Source organism: Lampris incognitus, chromosome 2 (genome assembly GCF_029633865.1).
Source record: "Lampris incognitus isolate fLamInc1 chromosome 2, fLamInc1.hap2, whole genome shotgun sequence".
Lineage (NCBI taxonomy): Eukaryota > Metazoa > Chordata > Actinopteri > Lampriformes > Lampridae > Lampris > Lampris incognitus.
Genome location: NC_079212.1, coordinates 34,875,756 through 34,901,273, shown reverse-complemented (window position 1 = coordinate 34,901,273; position 25,518 = coordinate 34,875,756). Strand labels below are relative to the sequence as shown.

Sequence of the window (25,518 nt, the reverse complement as noted above, 5' to 3'; positions counted from 1 at the left end):
GGTGACCCTGCACATGTATTGTACAATGTAGCTAAAAAGAGTACACTATTAAACCTGCTTTTGCCTGCAATATTACAACTCTATGAACTACAGCGAGAGAGGACTGTCAGGAATGTGAGCTGTCATGATTGCATTGTGATGACATCACCCGGACACAGTTTGCAGCCCGGACACCATTTGGCCTGACTACCAGTGAAGAGTCTCGCTGCTGCATTTTGAACCACTAGCAGGCGAGATAGGACTGACTGACTGATTGCTACGTAGAGGGAACTGCAGTAGTCAAGGCGAGAAGAAATAAAAGCGTGAATTATAGTCTCAAAATCTTTAACAGGAATGATTTTAATTTTGCAATTTATTTAAGATGAAAGAAGCTAGTGCTGACAACTGAATTGGTTTGCTTATCAAATTTTAAACCAAAATCAAAGATGACATCGAGATTTCGTGCATGGGACTGTACATTCAATGATAGCAGCCTAGCAGCCTGAAGGCACTGATTGTGGTTGCAGAGTTGTCTGCAGGGCTGAAGATAAAGACCTGAGTTTATTCTTGTTTAGCTGAAGGAAGCTTTTTGCCATCCAGGATTTTACATCTTCAACGCAATTTAGAAGGGAGTTAATACTGTATGGATCACAGGATTTTAGCTGGAGGTACAGCTGGGTGTCGTTGGCACAACAACAGGAGATATTATGTTTTCTGAAAATAGGCCCCAAAGGAAGCATATATAGGGAAAATAAAAAGGGCCTAAAATGGAGCCTTGCAGTACTCCACAGGAGATGGATGCGGAGGAAGAGGACACATTTTTAATTCTAATAGAGGCTAATCGGTCTTGGAGGTAGGAGGCAAACCACTGAAGGGCCTGTCCCTGAATGCCAACAACATGCTTAAGGCAGTCCAAGAGGGTGGAGTGATCAACAGTGTCAAAGGCAGTGAGAGATCTGAAACAAATTTTAAATGAAATGTCCAGAATCTAAAGACAAGAACAAGTAATTTATCACCATCAGGACAGTGGACTCTGTGCCATGGTGCATCCTAAAACCTGACTGAAATTTTTCCAGTATGCTGAATTTGTCCAAGAAGATGAGTTGAGAGGAAACTTCCAAGAAGGAGACGAGCTGAGAGGAAACTACATTTTCAAGAATTTTGGATAAAAATGAGAGCTTTGAGATTGGTCGGTTATTATTAGGCACAGATGGATCCAAGTTAGTTAGTTTTTTTTAATTTTTTATCAGAGGGTGAATTACAGCATTTTTAAAGCAAGCTGGGACATGGCCATTTACCAGGGAGCTGTTAACTATCGATAAAATACTTGGCCCAATAGTGTTCAGCACTTCCTTAAGTAGATGTGAGGGAATAATAATGTCTAAGGGACATATACTAACATTCATTTGTGAGATAATATGTGTGAGAGGAGAGAGAAATCACATGGGGATCACTGGGTCGAATCCCCGTGTTACCTCCAGCTTGGTCGAATATGCCTACAGACGCGTCTACAGGCTGTGTCTGTGAGTGGGAATCCGGGTGTGGGTATAGTCCTGGTCACTGCACTAGTGCCTCTTGTGGTCAGTCGGGGTGCCTGTTCAGGGGGGAGGGGGAACTGGGGGGAATAGTGTGATCCACCATGTAAATTTCAAGTGACTCGGATGATGTTTGTCACATAAGGCTGACTTCCTGTTGTCAGTTGGTGGTGCTGTGACTATGACTCAATAGAGGCACGTAGATGTCTTCAGGCCTGGACTCTTATATAGCATGGGAAATTTGGGCCAGCATGGACAATGTAAAGTCAAGTTATAACAATCAAGAGCTTCACAAATTAATATTGTGAAAGTCTTGAGATGTCCCTGACCAAAATTTGAGATTGATCTGGTTAACCTGCTAGGCAGAGATCGTAAAAGTACAGCATCTGTAACTTCCTGTTGCCAGTAAGTGGCTCCATAACCTATAACCATGAGTCAGTGTTGACATGTAGATGTGTTCAGGCCGGGACTCTTATCAAGCATGGGAAATTTGGGGCAGATTGAGCAATGTACATTCAAATTACAACAACTTCCTGTTTCATGGCGAAACATGCAAATTGACCGGCACGCCATGTCAAGGGTGTTCCATGAAAACTCAATAGGTTTCATAGTTTAGCATCACAAAGATCTTTCGATGTCACAGACCAAATTTGAAATCACTCTGGTTAATTCTGTAGGAGGAGTTTGTTAAAGTACAACTCCTGTAAATGGCAAAAACTACAAAAATTGTACAGTAATTTCAAAATGGCTGACTTCCTGTTGGACCTAGGGTATGGCTCCGAGAGGCTTTTTTATTAATGTGAGGATATTATATCTGCCTTACAAATTGTGTACATCTACGTCAATTTTAAAGGTGGGGGCTTTGACTTTGAAAATTGTTAGGAGGCGTTATCGAGCCAATTTGCCACACCCAAGCTGAAGACCCATATCAGGTATCAATGTTCACCACTTCTGACACATGTGCAAACTTTCGTGAGTTTTCAAGCACACCTAGCATCTCAAAAATGTGTGTAATTACAGAATAATAATTTGAAAATTTCTGGAGAAATTTTGAGTGTCCCTGCTGCTTGGTTCCCCCATAGCTCAAAAAGTACAAGTCGTAGTGATATTTTTTTCGAAATGAGCATCACAAGGCCTCAGTGAAGACGCTGATGTATTATGTGTGTACCTACTGTTTATGGTATAGGAGCTGTCGCAGTTTAAAAACTCATCATTTTTGTTTTTGACAAGACCCTTAGACCTCAGTTTGACATGGCAGTATATGGGAATTTTAGTCAGCACTCTGTGCTTGGAGGCGATTTTTTTCAAAATCCTTAAGTAATGTCACAGTGAGAGTCACACTGGGTGAAGAGGACAAATTTCTACATTTTGATATATAAATTGTCCCTGAGGGTTGAAAATTGTGGGAATTAAAAGAGGTGAAATGAGTTTTTTTGGGAAAATTTTCAGGCATGGCAGTGTGGGTCATGTGCACTCTAGCTCTGAACAGCCCACCCAATACGCACCCATTATAAACTCTGAAACGGTCTAAAAAAAACCCAAAAAAAAACCTTAAACTGCGAATTTGCAAAAACCGTACTAGATATCAAAATATTGATTTAGTTCAACGGGCTCTGAAGTCTTAAAGTTTCAACCACGTTTCTACCTTAAACTATGACGAAGTAATGTGGGTCCAAAGAGGGTTGGATTTGATCATTTTCATGATGATTTAGTGTTGTTTTTCTATGGGAAATGTTTCCTTTTTTTTTTTTATCACCATATGTTGACTCGAGTCACGAGGAAAAGTCATAGCGCACCATTCCTGCTCAAACTGCACATTCGATGTGTAATTCGCGGGGTCTTTCTCAAAGCTGCGGGACTATAGTTACACGCCGAAATTTGTATGGAAGAATAAGTATTGGAATAAGTATGACGAATAATAATGTGTCTGCTTTGCACAGCAGGCACATGATTAAAGCTGCAAGGCCCTCGCATGCGTCGGAGGGAGTGGTAGCCGTTGACTTGTCTCATTATAATTGTCAACATATTTTCTAAAACCTTGTATTGCTTTTCAGCGGTCTTTATTCTAAATTGTATGAAGTCTGTAGAATTTGCTTTTCTTTTTGCATGCTTTTTGTAAGCCTTTGTTATCCAAGGCTTTTTGTTAGAGCTACATTTATGTTTACATGGTATTGTTGAGCAGTGTTTATCAGTGGTAAATGGCTCTTTAGAGATGTCTCATATGCGACTTTTACATCCTCTACATAAACCTTTTTCATCTGTTCTTTTAAGAGGTCATCCCCGAACTTGTTTATTGCTTCATCCGTTCTTACCCTAACATATCTGTAGCAATTTTCCTCCTTCTTTCTCTTTAGTTGACAATAATATATGACAAATAGAGGTAAATGGTCGCTTATGTCATTTAGTACCAGCCCACTTTTAACATTGTTCTCCATGACAGTTATAACATGACTAGGTCAAAACCTAGTATATGGCTGGACCATGTATGATCAATGTTCAAAATTGTGGCCAATTTGTTACAGGGATAGTCAGTGGTAGTGTCTATAATGTGAATTCCTGTATATTAAATGCCCTGCAATTTTCTGTATTGTCTCAGTAATATTTGTTGTTGAATTGTACTGAAGTAGCATATCACATGACATGCTTAAGCTACATTCGAGTAAAAAAAAAGAAGGCTATAAATACAGTTACAAGAACAATACTTCCACTCATATCATGGGATGTTTGATTTGAAAGAGATCAAATTTAATTGTAAGTATAACTGTTCTAATTATCTGCTAACTCTCCCTCCTGTTTCATTAGTGTCTATCTGCAGATGTCTCATTTTTTTTTCAAACTCTATTGACAGATGAATTCACCAAGAATGAGTTGCGGCCACTAATAGCACCATGAATTGTGCATCACTTGCAACCGCTATCTGCCCTGTCTCAAGATATTGCATGTTATGGGCACAAACGCCCATAAAGTTTTGCAGCCGAGTGCAATTTGCCCTAGTTTTGCATCTGATTGCAATTATCTATGTGGCAAAGTGTAAATGGTGGCTTTGCACCAAGAGCACAGTAGGCAGCTTCAAAGTCCTCCTTGATGTCATCAAGTATAGCAAGTCAAGTTGAAGTCAGTTGTATATGTGTAGCCAATATCACTAATTACAAATTTGCCTCCTGGCACCCTGTATCTGCAAATGATTTTGTTCTCAGTTAAATCAAAATGTGATATTCTCCTGCAAAATATGTTGCTCACCAGAATGGTGAAAGAGATCAGAATCTGTTCAGAGGTACCCAAATTCATCCTTTCCCCATGGCTACACAATTCAACTTGTCAAAATCCCTTCACAAAATATAATCAGGACACCCGTGACTTCATGATGTATACCAAATTCGAAATTAATCCAATGGACCGTCTAGGAGCACTGTTGCTGAGATCAATGACAAAGGCAGTCTTGCTTTTGCCAAATGGTGGCACTATACCAGAGAGTCACTTTGAGCATTGGATATCATCATAACCATCATAATCCATAGCCTGTGAAGTTTGAGCCAGATCAAGCAATGCATGGCGAATTTGTGACACATGTCCTGTGTGTATGGCGAGACATAAATGTGTTTTGCCATTTCAACCCCTTGTAAGATATCAAAATTCCATTTGTAATTTAAAATCAGCAACATCTTGACATCATATACGCCAAATCTGACATGAATCCAATGAACTGTCCAGGAAGAGTATTTCAAACTGTAACATGTCAAAATGCACAAAATCGAAAATAACTCACTTCCTGTTGGGTAATAATACAATGTACATTCCAAATTTGTTTGTCTTGGGGAGACCCACATGCCTGCCAAATTTGGTGTATGTAGGTGAAACTACAGTGCATCCGGAAAGTATTCACAACCCTTCACTTTCCCCACATTTTGTTATGTTACAGCCTTATTCCAAAATGGATTAAATTCCTTTTTTTTCTCATCAATCTACACACAATACCCCATAATGACAAAGCGAAGAAGGTTTTGTAGAAATTTTTGCAAATTTATTAAAAATAAAAAACTGAAATATTGCATGTATTCACACCCTTTGCTATGACACTCAAAATTGAGCTCAGGTTCATCCTGTTTCCACTGATCATCCTTGAGATGTTTCTACATCTTGATTGGAGTCCACCTGTAGTAAATTCAATGGATTGGACATGATTTGGAAAGGCACACACCTGTCTATATGAGGTCCCACTGTTGACAGTGCATGTCAGAGCAGAAACCAAGCCTTGAAATCAAAGGAATTGTCTGTGGACCTCCGAGACAGGATTGTATTGAGGCACAGATCTGGGGAACGGTACAAAAAAAAATTCTACAGCTTTGAAGGTCCCGAAGAGCACAGTGGTCTCCATCATTCGTAAATGGAAGAAGTTTGGATCCACCAGGACTCTTCCTAGAGCTAGCCGCCCAGCCAAACTGAGCAATTGGGGGAGAAGGGCCTTGGTCAGGGAGGTGACCAAGAACCCGATGGTCACTCTGACAGAGCTCCAGCATTCCTCTGTGGAGATGGGAGAACTTTCCAGAAGAACAACCAACTCTGCAGAACTCCACCAATCAGGCCTTTATGGTAGAGTGGCCAGATGGGAGCCTCTGCTCAGTAAAAGGCACATTACAGCCCGCTTGGAGTTTGCCAGAAGGCACCTAAAGGACTCTCAGACCATGAGAAACAAGATTCTCTGGTCTGATAAAACCATGATTGAACTCTTTGGCCTGAATGCCAAACGTCACGTCTGGAGGAAACCAGGCACCTTTCATCACCTTGCTAATACCATCCCTACAGTGAAGCATGGTGGTGGCAGCATCATGCTGTGGGGATGTTCTTCAGCGGCAGGAACTGGGAGACTAGTCAGGATCGAGGAAAAGATGAATGGAGCAAAGTACAGGGAGATCCTTGATGAAAACCTGCTCCAGAGCGCTCAGGACCTCAGACTGGGGTGAAGGTTTACCTTTCAACACGACAACGACCCTAAGCACACAGCCAAGACAACGAAGCAGTGGCTTCGGGACAAGTTGTGAATATCCTTGAGTGGCCCAGCCAGAGCCCAGACTTGAACCCCATTGAACATCTCTGGAAAGACCTGAAAATAGCTGTGCAGCGACGCTCCCCATCTAACCTCACAGAGCTCGAGAGGATCTGCAGAGAAGAATGGGAGAAATACCCCAAATATAGGTGTGCCAAGCTTGTAGCTTCGTACCCAAGAAGACTTGAGGCTGTAATCGCTGCCAAGGGTGCCTCAACCAGGTACTGAGTAAAGGGTGTGAATACTTATATGTACATGCAATATTTCTTTTTTTTATTTTTTAATAAATTTGCAAAAATGTCTCAAAAAAACCTTTTTCGCTTTGTCGTTATGGGGTATTGTATGTAGATTGATGAGAAAAAAAAGGAATTTAATCCATTTTGGAATAAGGCTGTAACATAACAAAATGTGGGGAACGTGAAGGGGTGTGAATACTTTCCGGATGCACTGTATATGCCGGGCACAAGCCTCAATGACATATGGGGGAGCTGTGGAGTCCCTGGGCCACACCCAGGGCCAAGTCTCTGTCCCTGAGTAACTGTCACAAGCACCAATGTGTGTACCAAATTTTCCCCCGTGGGAACAACCTCAAAAATGTCCCAAGTTTTGAAGAAAAAGAATAATAATAATGATAATCCTTACAGAAACAATAGGGCCTTTGCCATCTGGCGCTCAGGTCCTAAAAACACTAATAAAAATAATACATACAATAAGGGCCTTCGCACCACTCGGTGCTTGGGCCCTAGAAAACATTTTGACTGTCACAGTTGTCAACTTGATTGGGTTGATGTCTTTGAGAATTGAACCATACCTTTGCCTTTTATTACACTTGGAGTTAGCCCTGATCATGTCAAGACCTACTTAATATATAGTCGAATAGTCCTGTGATAAAATGCTTAATTCTGTTCATTTTGGCAAAAAACTCATATTTCAAGTTCCTTTTTTAATATCTCTAAAATATGGGTTTTAAAGTATTATGACTGTATTAACCATGGGCCTATTTTGAGTACATGTTATGTAGAAATGAGGTTAATATGCCCTTGCGCAGGCTCTCTCATCATAGCTATTGATTAAATTAAGGCAGATGACTCAGAGGCTGTTTAAATTAGAGGGCTTGGTATCAGGCTTTGCTGCAGTCCTACTGGAATTATTGTCGGAGATGGAAACTTATCCTGCAGCCACTTTTTGACTATTTTACAATCTCCTTTGATCCTTAAATAATAAAGAATCCCCAAGGTTGATGGAGCGTAATGGTTGATTTCTTGCCAGAGCCTGGCATAGTAGATGAACTTACCGACCATGGCCACAATTTATCCAGTATTTGGCTGCGGGCTGGTGGCACTTTAAATATTGTTCCCTTATGATAAGTAAAATGGTAAACAGTGGTGTTTCTCTCTAAATGCCTTCTTATGTCTGTTTTGGAGGGAGAGTCACTGAATTTCACTGAGTAATGTTCAAAGTATCGAGAAACCATTATCTAAAATTCTTACCAAGGGCTTATTGCACCCCTCAATGTTTTTTATCAGTCATTTTGTAAGTGTCATGTTTTTCAAATGAGAGATATCTTGTTTTTAATGACTGTTTTAAGTCTCTTTTTGTGTTTGCGTGTGACTGTCTGTCACTTTGTGTTATGTGCCTTTGTGTGTGTGCGTTTCTCTGTTTGTCTGTCAATATTTATGCATTCATATTTATATGCACAAGTATGTCTTTCCATCTCCTTCAACCTATGTGTGTGTGTGTGTGTGTGTGTGTGTGTGTGTGTGTGTGTGTGTGTGTGTTTGTATCTTTGTATATATGTCAGTGTCTGTGTATGCTGTGCTAGTAGCTTTGTATCTTTGTGTATGTTGGCATATGTATCATATATAACTGCGTGTGTGTGTGTTTGTATCTTTGTATATATGTCTGTGTCTGTGTATGCTGTGCTAGTAGCTTTGTATCTTTGTGTATGTTGGCATATGTATCGTATATAACTGTGTGTGTGTGTGTGTATGTATGTGTTTGCGTGCGTGTTTGTATACGCATGTGTTTTGTTTCCAGCGGACTGTTCGGGTCCCATCCACAGGAGCCGGGGGTCAGCAAGACGACCGGCAGACATCCCGCCCATTGATCCAGCCGTCCTATTGGACCTCCAGAGACACACCCAGGATGTGGCACACAGTGTGGAGATTATGATGCGTAGTCTTAATGGAACCATCCAGAATGTGAGAATGTATAGAGACACTTTGAGTTTTTTCACCTCTGACTCTATAAAAAGTACAGATCAGGGCCCAAAAGGTTTTAACACTGTGTCCTTTCTTCAGCCAGAGTTATCTAGAGGCTTTCTCTGCTGCCTCGCTGTTTTTGCTGATGGCTCTCCTCCTGTTTGGTCCTGTGATGTCCAGGGTTCCATAGGCCTTTCCAGGGATTGCCCTGCAAATCCCCTGCAGCCCACCACAATTGGCACACACTTTGATTTCACCCCTGCCTGCGACAGTCCTCTACCAGCTCCTGGTATTTTGCCCTCTTCTTCTCCTGTGCCTCTTCCATCTTCTCCTTCCAAGGTACAGTGAGCTCAAGCAGGATGATCTGCTTTGTGGCCTCAGAGATAAGGATGATGTGTGGTCTCAATGAGATCTGGGTGATGTGGGCTGGGATCTTCAGCTGCTTCTCCAGGTCAACTTTGATCACCCAGTCTCGTGCAGTGGGAAGTAGGCCAACAGAGCAGGGCTTGGAGTTTTGCTTTGGCCATACTCCTTCCTTGAAGAACGTGATCGCCTTGGTAGTTGAGCAGACCTGCCTGTTGTCGTTGATCCCCCTGCTGATTGCTTCAGTGATGGATTTGAGGACTTGGCCCGTGCCACCAACGATAGCGCTCCTCACCCAGTGTCTTGGAACAGCAGATCAGGATGTGTCCAAGTGTCCCTCTCTTGGAACATAGGCAGCAAGCTGGTGTCTCCACTTTGCCCCATATGAACAGGTTGGATGGGCTTGGGAGGACATTGTAGACTCACTGGATCAATAACTTGATCCTTTGGGGATTCCCTTTTCAGATGTCCTCCCAGGTGACCTTCTGCTCCATTGCCTGCCCCCACTGCATCCAAGCTCCTTACTGCTTCATGGCCACTGCCTTGCTGGTTCTGTCCTCCTCCACGGCAGCTCGGACCTACTCCTGCACAAGCCTCCCCCTCTCCTTGCCACAGGCAATGTCATAATGGGCAGATGTTGTGCACCTCAGTCTGGCCCTGCCCTGTATGATTCTTCCCACTAGGACCTTGTGCTGAGGCCAGGACTCCGCTTGCTGTACTGCATTAGCAGCCTTCCACTTACTCCCGGTTTTTATTGAGATCCCTGCATTGGCCACTTTGGGGGTCACTTGATCCGGTGTACTGCAGGTGCTTTTGTGCACGCATCAGGATGAACTCCCTCACTGTGCTGAAAGGGAGCTCGAGTTGTTAATACTCCCATGTAATTTGGCTTAGGTTGTGTGGCAATCAAAAGGAAGCTGTGACCTTCTGCTCAAAGCCCTCTACTGCTGAGATGGGGACCTCATAAATCAGCGGGGGCTAGAGAATTCTTGGGAGGATCCCATACTGGTAAATTCAAGCCTTGAATTTTCTGAGATGCTGCAACCGGTGATAATCCCTTCTTTGAGCTAGTGCCAGTTGGATGTCAATGGGCCAGAGGAGCCCCTCATACTGAACTTGTTGTAGTAGTCCAGGATGACGTCTTTCACCTTGAGGGGGATATGGTTTTTCTCCAGTGCTGCAACGACTAGCTTGTGGAGTATCAAGCCATAGGGCATTAGTAAGATCCAGCCACAACACAGTCGGGACCTCTCTGCCCTTTCTTTCTACCCCTATGAGCTGGGTCACCACGCCTGTGTGCTCCAGACAACCAGGGATACCTGGGATGCCTCCCTTCTGAGTGTCGCTTTGCAACAATACTGGAAAAAATTCTTGCCTTCAACACTGAGCAAGGAGATGATCTGGAACTGGTTAATGCTCTCAGCACCTTCCTCCTTTCCCCTTCTCCAAACAACTGTCAGGGCCCTCCAAAGCCAGTAGAGCAACATTGGGCAGTTCTTATACACCTTGTGGGGAACTCCGTTTGGGCCTGGCGCTGAGCTTGACCTCACCCTCCTCATGACTCTTTCCACTTCGCTCAGGCAGGGTTTCTTCAGGTTGAATTCTGTTGTCAACTCAGGTGGTGATATTAGTCTGTTGCACGTGCTCAGGGCTTGATCTTTCACAGGTCGCTGTATTTGCACTTGAGATGGTCATCAATGGCCTCTTTGGAGCAGGTCAATCCGACTGGTGCCTTTCTGCTCTAAGGAGCTGCTTCGTCAGCTTAAAGGGATTGGCAAGGAATGCTGCTTGCTTCCTTGCCCTCTCCATTCACCTCCTTCTGTGCTCTTCAGCTCTGCGCAGAGTTAGGAGTTTCTTTCTGAGGATTGCCCTGAGATCTGCCAAGGCTGCCCTCTCGACTTGTACTGCCTCTTGGGAGACTTCAGCTCCTTCCTGAGCTGCTGGATCCTGACTGCTCGCTGATTCAGAGTGTGTACTGACAGTGCCTTCTTGGCAGCCTCTGTCCCAAACCTCTCTGCAGCTATACTTACAATGATGGTGGCCATCATCTTCAGCCGCTGGTCTGTGTCACCCTTAGCAATAAGTTCCAGCACCTGATCCAAATCCTCGCCGAACTGCTGCCCCTCAGCCTTCTTGCTGGATTGGGGCCTTCGGATTCTTGCATGAACCAGTGGAGTGCTGACTGTAGCTGCTATTGACAGTTGGAGGTTCCAGGGGCTGTGGGTTGGCTCAGGCCTGGCTCCTCCTGCGTCTCACCAGGCATAGTTCCTGTGCACTTTGTCATTGGCTCCACTGTCAACCATCTCATCTTGATCTGGGGAATCTTCAAGCCTCTCTCATTCTTGCAGTTCCTTCCACAAGTACAAAGCACTCTTGTTGTGTTAGGCAGTTGTCCTGTGTTGTTAACCATAGGTCTGTCCGGTTGGGGTGCTCATCCCCCCTCTCGGGCTCCACTGTAGGTATATTTCCATTGAAGTTTCTGTAGCTTAGTGTGGGTTTCTTCCTTTCAAAAGATGTGGTTTGGGCTGCCAACCTGCCCCTCCACGGTTGCCATCTCTCCAAACGTCCTCTGTCTCTCTGGCTGTCTTCACTCTTTTTGTGGTTGTTACCCAGTCTACTCCTGATCGTCACTGGTGGTTTCAGAAAGTTTCAGTTGTTAAATACATCTACGGATGCACATACTTGGACACATCATCAGTGATGGAAAATTGTGGGGGATACATTCTCAAATCATATGGTGCCAAACACAAGTATTTTGAATCATTTGTATACAAGCAAATAAGGTGAATGCCAAATGTTGTGCTATTGTTACTGTGGTTATGCTACATGGCAGTTAAGTCATTACAATGAAAGTATGTAAATACGCCTCACTTGATAGGTTCTGTGTAATGAAAGGCCTGTAATTCAGAGGATTACCATCAATAAGAACAATCAGCTTTCACCTTCATTCACCTGGTTGGACTGTTTTATGGAAGAAATTGATGGTAATTCTGCTTTCAACACTTGGTGTACATTATTCATGATCATTACTCGGAGTTTGTCATCTTTCGTTTTAGAGACATTTAATGTTTTATGGAAATTGATTTTTCTTAAAATCTGTAGACATAATTCAATTAAGTCACTATCCAAGCAAACTATCTCTCTTGCTCTCTCTTTCTCTCTCTCTGTCTCCATTTTTTTATGTATCACTTCTTTCTCTCCTCCAGATGACCGCCTTGAGTGTGGGATATATCCAGACCTACAGAGATTCAGTGGACAGTCTGGGGGAGTCTGTGGACATGAGTATAAAGGTGACACATTTTCATTCATTTTTATTTAAACTAGAATCCTGAATTTTACATGCAAACCAATGTCCTTTTCAATACTGTCTATCACTGGTGTATATAGCTAATCCACAAACAACCAAATCCTAAGAGCTAGTAGTTGCTTATTTTAATGGCTTGTTCTGGATAGGCATTTCCTGGGGAAAATAATATGGCACATTTTTTAGTCTTCAGAGTAGCGTGCAAAAGAAGACAGCAGGTCGTGAGTTTAAATAAGTATTAAAGTCCTTCTGGCAAGCAAGCAGATATGGAAGACGTAAGTTTGAAGAAGGCCTTTACTAACAGATTCGGCAACATCAGTAGCTCAACCCAATATTCAACCATGTTTTATTAGCAGTGGGGAAGGTGCTGACACAACAGCATTGGCAACTTGGTCTCTATTTCAAAGGGACTTGGAGGGTTAAAACACATTTGCAATTACCACACGGCACCATTAGTTTATCTAAGATAAACAGAAACAATTTTCAGGATTATAACAAAGGTTTTTAATAATAATAATACATTTTATTCATAGAGCACTTTTCAGAGTACTCAAAGATGCTTTACATAAGTTAAAATGAACATAAAAGCAGCACAATAAAAATATGAAATACACAACATTAATCACACATTAAAAGCAATTCTGAAAAGGCGAGTTTTGATTAATGATTTGAACATAGACCGATCGGTGCAGTCTCTGATGTGTTTGGGGAGAGAGTTCCAGAGGGACGGGGCAGCTACGGAGGACACTCTGTCGCCCTAGGTCCATAGCTCGTCCTGTGTGGTGAAGACAGGAGGTTGGCATTGGAGGAGCGAGGGTAGAGGGAAGGTGTATAGTAGTGGAGCAGGTTGGTGAGGTAGGAGGGGGCTTGGTTGTGGAGGGATTTGTGAAGTACTTTGAATTTGATACAATGTGGATCCAATTCAGTAGAAGTTCTGGAGTACAGGGGTGATGTGGTCACAGGAGTGGGAGTGGGAAAGCAGGAGAGCAGCAGAGTTCTGAATGTACTGGAGTTTGTTTAGGACTTTGGATGATGAGCCATAGAAAATGCTGTTGCAGTAGTCAATTCTGGATGTGTTGAAGGCATGGATCAAAGTTTTGGCAGCAGAGAAGGGAGTGATGGGCAGAGATGAGCTATGTTTTTTAGGTGGAAAAGGGTAGTACTGATGATTTGATTGACGTGGTGTTTAAAGGAGAGGTTGCTGTCGAAAATGATTCCGAGGTTGTGGATGTGTGGGGAGGGAGGCAGAGTGGAGTTATCTATGGTCGTGAGTGGTTTTGGTAAGTGATTTGGGACCGATGATGATCATGTCAGATTTATCACAATTTAGTTAGAGGAACTTGGCTTGCATTCATGATTTAATTTCAGTGAGGCAGTTGGTCAGAGTGGAGAGAGTTGCAGTGGTGATGGATTTAGTGGAGATGTAGAGATGGACATCATCGGTGTGGAAGTGGAGACCATGACAACATATGATGTTACCGAGGGGGGGAGCATTTAAAAGATGAACAGGAGAGGACCAATCACCGAAACCTGGGGGATGTCTTGGGACAGAGAAGTGGTGAAGGAGGGGCAGTTGTTGATGCTGATGAACTGTTCTCTGTTTGTGAGACATGACTTAAGCCAGGAGAGGGCAGTACCGGTGATGCTGGGGGAGGATTCAAGGCGGGAGAGAAGAATGGTGTGGTTGATGGTGTCGAAAGCTGCTGTGAGGTAAAGGAGAATGAGAATGCTGAGGGTGGCCAGAGTCTGAGGAGAGGAGGAGGTCCTTGGTGACTTTAAGGAGGACTGTTTCTGTGCTGTGCTGTGAGTGGAAACCAGATTGAATTGGTTTGAACACGTCGTTGGAAATGAGGTGAGCTTTGAGTTCGGCGGTAACAACACGTTCCAGTATTTCTGACAGAAAGGGAAGATTAGAGGTGGGCCGGAAATTGCTCATGATATCAGTGTTGAGTCCAGGTTTTTTGAAGATGGGGTGACAGCGGTTTAAATGTATAGGGGACTGAACCAGGGCTGAAGGAGGCATTATTGATTTCAGTGATGAGTGAGGAGATAGCTGGGAGACAGTCCTTAACAAGATTGGATCTGATAGGATCCAGGAAACAAGTGGAGCTTCTCATTCCTACAGTGAGGTTGGAGAGCTCAATTTAGGACACCGGGGAGAAATCTGACAGGGGCTGAGTGGGGGTGGGGGGGTCAGATTGCTGTAGATAGTGTCAGTTTTAGTTTGGAAAAATGAAAGGAAAGCGTTGCACTTGTTAAATGTGAAGGAATTGTAGGTATTGTTACTGGGTTTGAGAAGTTTGTTTATTGTGGGAAAGAGATCCTTGACATTGGTGGAGCTAGAGTTTATGAGATGTCAGTAGTAGGTGGACCTGGCTGTGATGAGAGCATCTTTGTATTGCTGAAGGTAGTCTGTGTCGTCTACCTTCACTGCTGTTGTGACCTGGAGACATCTTCCGCCAGTTCCGCCGTTGAGATCTTTGTTGGATTGTGCTTCGTCTGGAACCTCCCCCTTGACCAAGCCACCTTGGGTGACCCTATCAGTAGCCAAGCTCCAGACGGCATAGCTCTTGGGATCATTGATACACACAAGCTTCTCCACCACGGCAAGGTGGCGATCCAGAGGAAGATAAAACCATTGTTGTGCGCTATACTCATGGACTGGAGCCAAGTATGAAGGCTGAGAATTCTGCTAAAATGCCCCACACTGTGTCCCAGTGTGGGAATTGGGCCAGAAACAAAAGCAGTTTTTCCCCAACTGTTAGAGATTAAAAAGATGGCTACAATCATCTTTTGTCAACTTGGACTGCTGATGGGCAGTGTCATTAGAGCCGATATGGACTATTACTTTCGTAATTGTCGGAAATAAATCCAGGAGTCCTGATAGTTTTTTTTTTGATGGGGTAGTAGTAGTTGATGGGTAGTAGCTCCAGGAAAGCAGCACGTGATTGCATTTACGCAACAGATGTTTCGGACTATGACATCCCCAACGATCAAGGTAGTGAAGGGAAGAGAGGAGTGGGTGACTGATTGACAGCACTGTCAGGGACAATCTTTGGGGGAGGGGGAATGAATGTTGTTGGCGTAAGGAAGCAGTATTGGGACTGGGAGTGACCAACCTGCCCGACAGTGCAGGGTGACCCGTGCAGGGGGCCCGTGGTGGCAACAGCAGTAGTAAGTGGGTTTGCCACCGCAGCAACCTTTGCAGCAGGAGTAGTCCCAGCTGGAGCAGGGACTGGTTCCACATGGGAGGGAGCAACATTGGCCATGGGAACAGTATCAGTCATGGGGGCATCAACATGGTGAACCACAGCATCAGCTGATAGCATGGTAAAACGACGTGACAGGTTTATGGGCGGAGGCGAGGCAGCTTGGGTCTTTCTGTCTTGCCACTTTTGACTACCACGCCCGACCAGGTAGCCTGAGAGTGGAGCAGGGGGAGGGCCAGCAATGATGATGGGTCCCAGAGGATGGTATCGGAAATGGCTGAGTTCATAACCGAGATAGTTTTGGACTGTGTGGCTTCTGTGTCAATAAAATCAGATAAAAGAGAGTCCTTTTTTTGCACTTCATCTGAGAGCCGTCAGGTATCATTCTTGAGGTTGGTAATGTTATTTATTGCTTTAAGGCAGTCCTCATAGGGCATGGTAATATTAAACCGGTTGATCGATATCAACTCCACTGGAGCCACTAGGTATAGATGTCTTGCTCAGTGGCACCTGGACAGTCGATGTAAAAGAACAGAGTAGTGTTTCTCATTTACCTGTATTCCATCTTAATTTTTACCCACTGATGGGTTTTGATCCATGACCTTCCCCTCACAAACTGGCTTTTGAGAATACCACTGACCCCCTTTGTGTATGTGTTAAATTAAGAGAGACATCTTGCAGATTCAGAGGTCTACTTTAACGAAAAGGTAACACCATAGGCCGGGTTCATGCTTCCTGCCGATTGATCTGTGAAAGTCTCTGAAGTGAAGTCAAGTTAAGTCAAACTTTATTCATATGGCATATTTCATACACAGGTAACACAATGTGCTTTACATAAAGTGACAGTACAATCGAAACAGTCTTAAAAGTGCAAATGTGGAAAATAAATATGCACTTCAAAAGGTGTTAGTGCAATTATACAGAATTTGGAGCAGAATATACAAAAATCAGAATATACAAAATGCCCTCTCTCTCTCTCTCTCTCACACACACACACACACCAAGAACTTTGCTATAGGCTGTTGTGAAAAGTAAAGTTTTTAACCTGCTTTTAAAAGTGTTCAGTGTGGGGGCCTTTCTCAGGTCCTCAGGCAGGGCATTCCATCTACTTAGGGCGTAAATACAAAAGGCAGCTTCCCCTGCTTTGGAGTTAATATGAGGGGGTGGTTAAAAGACCACTACCTTTGGATCTGAGAGTACTTGCTTGTTTGTATCTAATTAGCATGTCTTTTATATACTGAGGTGCAAGGCCATTTAGAGCTTTGTATACAAGTAACAGAATTTTAAAATCGATTCGAGTTTTGACAGGGAGCCAATGCAGAGATCTAAGAACAGGTGTGATTTGGTCATACTTTTTAGTTCCGGTGAGAATTTTCAATTAACTGTAGTTGCTGCACAATTGATTTTTTGGAGGCCAGTGAATAGACCCTTACAGTAGTCTAGTCTACTTGTTATAAATGTATGGATTAATTTCTCAGAGACTGGTTTTGATAGAAAGCCCCTTATGCCCCAAGCCTATCCCAGCTTCAATGCATACTGGGATAGGCTCCACCCCCCCGCGACCCTGAATTGGATAAGCGGGTATAGATCATGGATGGATGGATGTTTTAAGATGGTAGAAGGCTTATCTTGTGAGATGGTTGATATGGCTCTTGAACTTTATGTCGTCGTCTATGATTACACCCAGATTTCTAGCTTCGCTTTTGCACTCCAGGGACAGAGAACTGAAATAGGCTGCAATTCTGTCTCTGAGTCTTTGCACCAAAAATGAGTATTCTGTTTTGTCTTTGTTCAATTGTAAAAAGTTCTCTAACATCCATAGATTAATATCGTCAATACACTGAGTTAGGGAATGTATGGGATCTAGGTCATCAGGGGATAGGGATATGTATAGTTCTGAATTGTCTGCATAATTATGGTAATTTATTTTGTGTCTCTGTGGAGCAGTGGTTAGCGCGGTCGCCTCACAATAAGAAGGACCTGGGTTCGAACCCCGGGGTAGTCCAACCTGGGGGGTCATCCCAGGTCATCCTCTGTGTCGAGTTTGCATGTTCTCCCCGTGTCTGCGTGGGTTTCCTCTGGGTGCTCTGATTGCCTCCCACAGTCCAAAGACATGTAGGTCAGGTGAATCAGCCATACTAAATTGTCCCTAGGTGTGAATGTGTTGGCCCTGTGATGGCCTGGCCGCCAGTCTAGGGTGTCTTCCCGCTTCCCGCCCAATGACTGCTGGGATGACTCCAGCATCCCACAACCCTAAGTAGAATAAGCAGCTTGGATAATGGATAGATGGATGGATTTTGTGTCTCTGTATAACATGTGCGAGTGGGAGCATATAGAGATTAAATAGCAATGGTCCAAGAAACGAACCTTGGGGTACCCCACACATAATACCCACTTTGTCCAAGGCAAAGTGTTCAATGGACACAGAGAACTGCCTGTCCTGTAGGTAGGTTCTAAACCAGTTCAGAACTGGCCCAGATAGGCGGACCCGTTTTTCTAATCTCTCCAGTAAAATATCATGAAATGAAGGAGCTTTGTTTCGGGGTTTGAAACACCAAACCTAGGTATGTACAGCCCAATCACTTAGACTCTCTTCCAAAACATTAGCAATTATGATTCACTTACCTCATTCAAGAAGTCCCTAAAATCACTATTTAAATGTATATTTGTTGTCTAAAAATGTCAGTACCTTCCCTTCTGTTTCTGTGTTTCCTCTCATTATTAACTTCTGTTTCATTCTTATCCTTTGTGTATTTTATAGTTTTATGTATTTATTGTTTTTTTTTTAATTTGATTTCTATGTTATTAGGGTTCAAGCTCGGAGGGCTTAACCCTTTTTGATTTTGTGCTGGTTAGGTTTTGTTTTTGTGCTGGTTTATTATTATTATTATTATTCGGAAATGTTTACGCAAATTCCCATGAGATGGTAAATGCTAGAGACATAAGATTTTGCACATTAGTTGGAAGTTATGCGGAAGTGCTGCCAATGAAATATGACCCAAATTGGCCGTATGGGGGCGCTATAATAAAAGGTCAAGACTTTGAACTTTGAAAAGTCGTAAGTCCTAAGCCGCGAGTTCAATTTATACGAAACTTGATACAGACATCCATCTGTCTTCACTCTACAGTTTTGCCTCAAGAAGCACCAAAGTCCGCCTGACTAGTTTTAACACCATTTTGAATTTTTTGAAAAACACATTTTTGACATATTCTAACCTGTAAGTTGCTACCAAATTTTCTGTGGATCATTATTAGACCAAGCTTATCAGAGGTTGTATAAAGCTTGTTGATATCTTATTTAGTTTTAAAGATATTGACCAATGAACTTCAAAAGGGTGTGGCTCAGCACATAAATAGACCAAAGTCAACAGTTGTTGGGCCAAACATTACAAAACTTGCAGTATCTGTCTACATAGGTAACCGAAACATACCCTGAAGGTTTCATTCAAACCCACAACTAGGGGACACTGCAAATGTAAAAAAAAAAAAAAAATGGGCATGGCATAACACAAATCAGACTGTAAATCAGAAATTGTTTGTCCAATCATTACAAAACTTACAAGATATGTTTCATAATGATGTTGAACTACATGTGTAAAACTATTTTGAAATTGCTCAACAGGGGCACCACCACGTCCAAACATGTGCATGAGCCTGGTGTAAATTTCGTCATAAATCAATGACAATTTGTCCAAACATCACCAAACTTGGTTGATATTTTAATTAAGCTGTTGAAGCTTTCAACTTCTAATGGTCTGTGTTGGCTTGGATCTTGGAATTGCCGCCTTCCTGTGAGATGGTAAATGGTAGAGACATGAGACGTGGCCTATTGATTTGAAGTTGTGTGCAAGTGCTGCCCATGAAATATGACCCCAATCAGCCTGAGAGGGGCACTATAATTAAAGGTCAAAATTTTGAACTTTGAAAAGTCATAACTTCTATGCCGTAAATCCGATTTAGACGAAACTTGGTTCAGACATCCATCTATCCTCATTCTACAATTTTGCCGAAGAACCACTTAAGTCCACCTGACTAGATTTTCTGCCATTTTGAATTCTTTGAAAAACACATTTTTGACATTTTGACATTTTGACCATAGGTCCAATTGTTACCAAATTGTCTGTGGATCATTATTGGCCAAAGGTTATCAAAAGTTGTTTTAAAGCTTGTTTATATCATAATTAGTTTTCAAGATATTGACAAATGAACTTTGAAAGGGCATGGCTCAGCACATAAATAGACCAAAGTCAATAACTGTTGGGCTAAACATTTGAAAACTTGCAGAATATGTCTACACATGTACCTGAAACATACCCTGAAAATTTCATTCAAATCTAAAATTAGGGGGTGCTACAAATGCAAAAGAAAAAGGAGGGGGGGGGGCTTGGCATACACAAATAAAACAAAACGTGTGTAAAACTATTTTGAAATTGTTCAATAGGGTGCGCTGTCAGTTCTATACACCTGCATGGGCCTGGTGCAAATTTGGCCATAAAACAATGATAGTTTTTCCAAACATCACCAAACTTGGTGGATATTTTTAATTAAGTTGTTGAAGTTTTCAATTTCTAATGGTCTGTGTTGGCTTGAACCCCAGAATCGCTGCTTGCAGTTACACTTGTTTTTGATTTTGTTCTTTTTGAGCTTCTTTGTATCTTGAAAAGAACTGTATGAAATAAAAGCGTTATTATATTACTATTTTTGCTATTATCATTATTGAGCTATATTAAGATAGACATTGTCCAACAGCTCTTAAGTTACTCATGTTTCTCACATTGTCAGGATGGCAGTGCATATCAAATTAGCAGTGCATTTGGAAGCACTGCTGGAAATTATGCAAATCAGCCAAAAAAAATAGAAGACGAAAGATCAGTGGTTCCAGTTCTGTTAATTAAAAATAAAAAAGATGGCAGCTTTGTTTACCATACCGAAATAATTGGATGGGGGGGGGATTAACTTTGTGCTGAAATTATACCATTTTGCAATGAGTCATAAAATAATTACAGAGCACACCAATCTGATTATTTTGATTTAGTTGGACTTCAAACTCTTAAACATTGCTGTTATTTTACATCTGAACAGATCCACATGTTGTCTGTCCAAATCCCCTTCTGACACAATGGCACGTACACACTCACCTTTGCACATGCACCAAAATACCAAATTATAAGTTCTAATTCACACAATCCTGGACAGAATCACATCTTCCAAAATACTGCATTGTTTCAAAAGTCAGGTTGTCTGCAACCTCATGCAACTAAGGTCAGGTTGTCTGCAACTTCATGTGCAACTAAGGTAAACACTTCCTGTCAACTAGAGATTATACAACAAGTGCGTCATTTTGACTAAGTTCACTGCTCTTTATGCTTTTGTTATAAGGATGAATCAGGCTTATATAGTCTCGACTGTGCTCGATTCTTTTTCCAAAGCATTCCTTTCTTATCACTTTCTTCATATCCCTGTTCTTACAGGGAATGTACACGCTGATGGCTCGCTGTGAGGAGTTGGATCGCTCCATGCAGCCCATACACACCCTGGCCGCACAGATTCGTGACATCAAACGCACCCTGGATGCGCTGGAAGCCATCTGCAAGTAACCCCACCTATCTGGAGCTGATACGCATCCCCACTGCATAGACTCAACATCTAGCGCATCCAGAAAACCCTGGAGGATACCTGCAACTAACCCTCTCCTCTCTGCAGGTATCACACAAATAGGCAACAAAAATAAAACTGCCCTGGAGAATTTGCAAGCCATCCAGCCCCTGAAAGTCCTCCTAGCAACCAGAGTGATGATGTGCTCCTTGGGCACTTGGCAACCAGTGAGATGCTTTACTGCTGACTTTTGATCCCGGGACTCACAGCTAATAATCATACTGGATGACTGCTGCTTCTAATCCCTCCTCATCCTCATCAAGCCAACCAATCATGTTTGAGGGTTACCATATCTATGTGGTAGAGCCCATTTTAGGAGTTCTAAAATCGGTTTGGGGGCTGACCATTAATAAAACAAGGCCAACTTCCTCTGCTGGAGTTGTCCTGCATTGAAACCCCACAAATTCACGTTTTTGGAGATACTTGGTGAAGTGACTCACATACACACAAATAAACATGCACCATACATCTGTTATGCTTCCTGGATCCCCAATGACAGTTACAAATGACGGTTACAAACCACACACATAAACACAATACACTTCCTTGGAGATGCATGAATAAGTGCTCCTCTCTCCCCATTAACAGAAGATTTCTTTTTTCTTTTTGAAGGACTGTGGGTTTCTCTCCGTCCATCCATGCTTGGTCCAGGTTGCACTAACTTCTGCTTTCCACACAGGGGCATTCTCTCGCTGTCTCTCGCTGTCTCTCTGAAGAGGCCTTGTATGAACTGTTCAGAAGACAATGTCATGATTTGCACAGGAATGGAAACTTTTTTTTTATGTGTCTTTGATTTACCCTAGAAGGTTTTCTGAGTAGCAACAGTAGTACTCTGATTCATACTCTCAGTTCCAAGTGGTCATTATTTGGAGCAGCCCAGTACAGCCAAAATTTCTATTGTTTGCTCCTGATCCGATGTTCTGGAATGATTGAAGGTCGGATGCATTGCTCAAAGTTGTGTTAATAGTAGATGTAGAGGGAAGTTCAAGTGTACACTCATTTCATTTTTCATGCCCAGTTTCTCTCAGCCGGTCTGAGGATGTTGAGCCGGCAATCCTCCATTCAGAATGTCAGTGCTGTGACCTTGAAGCAAACACCAGCCACATGTTATTTATAAATAACAGTATCACGAGGAATGAGTCACCTTACCCTCTTCTTTTGTCTGCCCCTCATTGTGTGCATAGGTAAGGTCGATCATTTAGGCAATAGCCTGTCAAGAATAGACCAAAAAAAAAAATCATAGAATTCTCAGAATACTCTCAGCATTCATCAGAGCACTCCTTGGAATATAGGTAGAATACAGCTACTTCGACCATAATTATGATTAATGTTACATTTTGGGGGGGGGGTTAAAAGCTTGTTTCTCTTTCTGTGGTAATGCTGCTTTTGTTTTCACATTAAAAAAAAGTATTGTTGCGCGGTCAGTCCTGAGTTGAACACATATCTGGAAAAACATTGTATGTAGCCTATTAAAGGGCTTTTTATATTTGCAATGTTTCAGGTGCTCTTGTTTTGACTTTATCAGGTGCCTAGATATGAATATTTCATGCAGCACAGATCAGTCAACCCCACCTGAAGCTTCCCCCGCCCCCGACTATCTGAAGCCATTTTAACCAAAGTAAATGCTATTTGAAAAGTTCTGTTCAAAAATGCTCATAGATGGTTAGTTCAGAAGTTTTAAAGTATATTCCTTTTCTCCACTCACCATAATGTTGTTAACCACTGGTCTCCATTTTCATGTTCATCCATCCTGTACTTACTGGACTGCTCCTGCCAGTGCAATGCAAGTCAACATAGATAGGTGGCCAATTTTCATGCAGTTATAAAAACGTACTCCAGGGTTCAAATACCGGTAAGTAAAAGCTAATATTTTGATATAACCACTCAAATTCACTATCATAAACTGGTGTGATATATTATGTTGGCTTTAGGTGAACTCTAGAGTGCTTTTTGAACTGAATGAGAATAACTTTCCCTGCTGAGTTTCATTGCCATTTAGCTAGGTTGCAGGAATCTATCGATTGACATTTGTGGTCAATAGAAAGTAGAATGCATTTCAAAAATTCCAAACTATCCTTTTTAATCTGCAAAACCACAACTAGTGTTAAAGTAGAACTTCTAGGCTGACAGATTATTTTGGTAGTAACGCACATTGGACTTTACTTTCACACCACAATCATGTTACAGTGGTAACTATTTGTATAAATGTTAGCTTATTTTTTGGACAAAACTCTTAACCCTTAATTTATTTTGTATTGACTACAGTTAATTTATAAATCATAGAAAGCACCTGTAAATTAACTGATTTATTTTTACTAACTTCTAATTGTATCGAGTTGAAGCTGAAAAAAACCCTGACTGTTGAAACAAACATGTCCAGTCACAGGAAAGCCATACTGACAACAATGCCATTAATTTGTTCCAGTGCTAGCATGACACATGACCGCTTAAAACATGTTTTCTGAAGATAGTGTGATGAGGTCAAGTTATTTGTTCAACAGTAAATAATTTGGACAGAAGCCTTAATTTCAGCCACGGAAAATTGAACCAAGGCACTTGTTAAATTTGAACACACTCATGACATTATCTGCAAATCTAAATCAATGGCAGGTTGGAGGTTCAGTTGACTTTAAAACAAGTATAGGTGAGGACTAGGACTACTTGCTTCTGTCTGAAATTGGTCGCAGATATCCAGTGATTGCAGCATAGGTTGGCTGTTCCGCACCAACCAAAAGCCATTTGCTCTCACAGAGCATCATCTTGTATTTACCGAAGAACATTTTATCTTTGCACTGGTAGAAAGCTTTGTACTAGATCTTAGTACTATTCTAGATTTTTGGTACTATTTAAATCAAACCTGTAACCTATTATTGATGGGTTGGCAATGTGTTCGATTATTTTGGCTGGATAATTTTGACATTGTGATGGCTCTTATATGATGGCTTTTTTGTGTGCTTAGGCCGCAGTCCAACACTATTATTGGGTCTTACGCCAAACAAAACTTAGAAAATTAAAGTTGAGGAACTCCCTCAAGCCATTAAATGTACAATACCTACCCACTTCCATACAACAGATGGTCAAGATACTCCTACAAATAAAACCCTGGTTGCAACATTGGTGCTTACTAAAGCTGTTTATGAAAACATTCAATTTTTTAACCTTAGTTAAAGCAGCATCTTTGCAGGTGCATGGTTGAGCTTTGGTTACAGTGTAAAGCCACACAGTTAGAGCTCTTAAGGTATGGCTCTGTATCCGCCTGCCTTTAAAATTCATGAATTAAGGACATTGTTTAGGTTTAGGGTTTCAGACAGGACTTTGGACTCCATATGAATAATGTTTTGTCTGTCACTCATTTCCCCCTTGACCTCTCTAGGAGAAGACATGTCAAGTAAGTCTAAAAAAAAGGGCAGGAAAAAGTTATATACAATATACATATCTGTATACACTTATGTGCCATGATGGAAGGCCAGTTTTTGTTCCTGTGAACCATGACACCAGCTCAGTTGCTGATTAGTACAACGTGAACCAGAGGGGAACTAAAAAGGAAAATCAGTGGGTGTAGGATGTTTAGGTGGAATGAAAACCTGTCCTTGTATGACAAATGTTAGCCCTCCTCTCTGATTGACCAGCATGCCGTTTCATTGAGCTCACTCTTGAAGATCTTCAACTGTCAAATTCATTTGGCGAGTGAAGATGGCAATCTGGCATCACCAAGCCTGGATTCCCTTGGCGTTGCTGAATTCTCCTGAAACCATACCAGTTCTGTAAAGTTGTGAGTACTACCCCTTCAAAGTACCAGTGCAACCTAGACTAGGTGCTTCCTGCAAAAGGAGGAAGCATCTGTAAACCTTTTAGAGAAGGTACTGCTGAGAAGAAGCATGCTCAGGATAGGAGTTTAGGGAGGGAACTTAATCTTCTTCATTACATGATTGATATTCTATTGTACAATTAGATGCGCCTGTGTACATACAATCTTTGTGTAACTAAAAATTGATTTAGCTACTGTTCGTCTTGAGTGTATATTTTATTGAAAAATAAATTTACATGAGCTGAAAAATAAGAAGTCTTCAGTCCCATTTTTTTATAATATACAACAAGTTTTATGATATACCACAAGTTTTTCTTATGTACATGATTTGGAGGTATCTTGGGTGATTGAGGAAAAAATTTAAAAAAAATGGATTTAAACCATTGTAAAAAATAAAAATGTGGCTCCTTGAAGTACATA

At 42.0% G+C, this 25,518-nt stretch overlaps 1 protein-coding gene across 3 annotated transcripts in view; it reads left to right on the top strand.

Moving 5' to 3' along the window:
- Positions 1-25,339, top strand: part of borcs6 (BLOC-1 related complex subunit 6) — a 33,678-nt gene extending 8,339 nt beyond the window's left edge. For all 3 annotated transcript variants that reach the window (XM_056273684.1, XM_056273683.1, XM_056273681.1), the window contains 3 exons: positions 8,596-8,759; positions 12,329-12,412; positions 21,107-25,339. In XM_056273684.1, coding sequence (XP_056129659.1) covers positions 8,596-8,759; positions 12,329-12,412; positions 21,107-21,232 — 374 coding nt within the window. In that variant the 3' untranslated portion in view covers positions 21,233-25,339. The remainder of the gene's footprint in view (positions 1-8,595; positions 8,760-12,328; positions 12,413-21,106) is intronic.
- Positions 25,340-25,518: the final 179 nt, after the last annotated feature.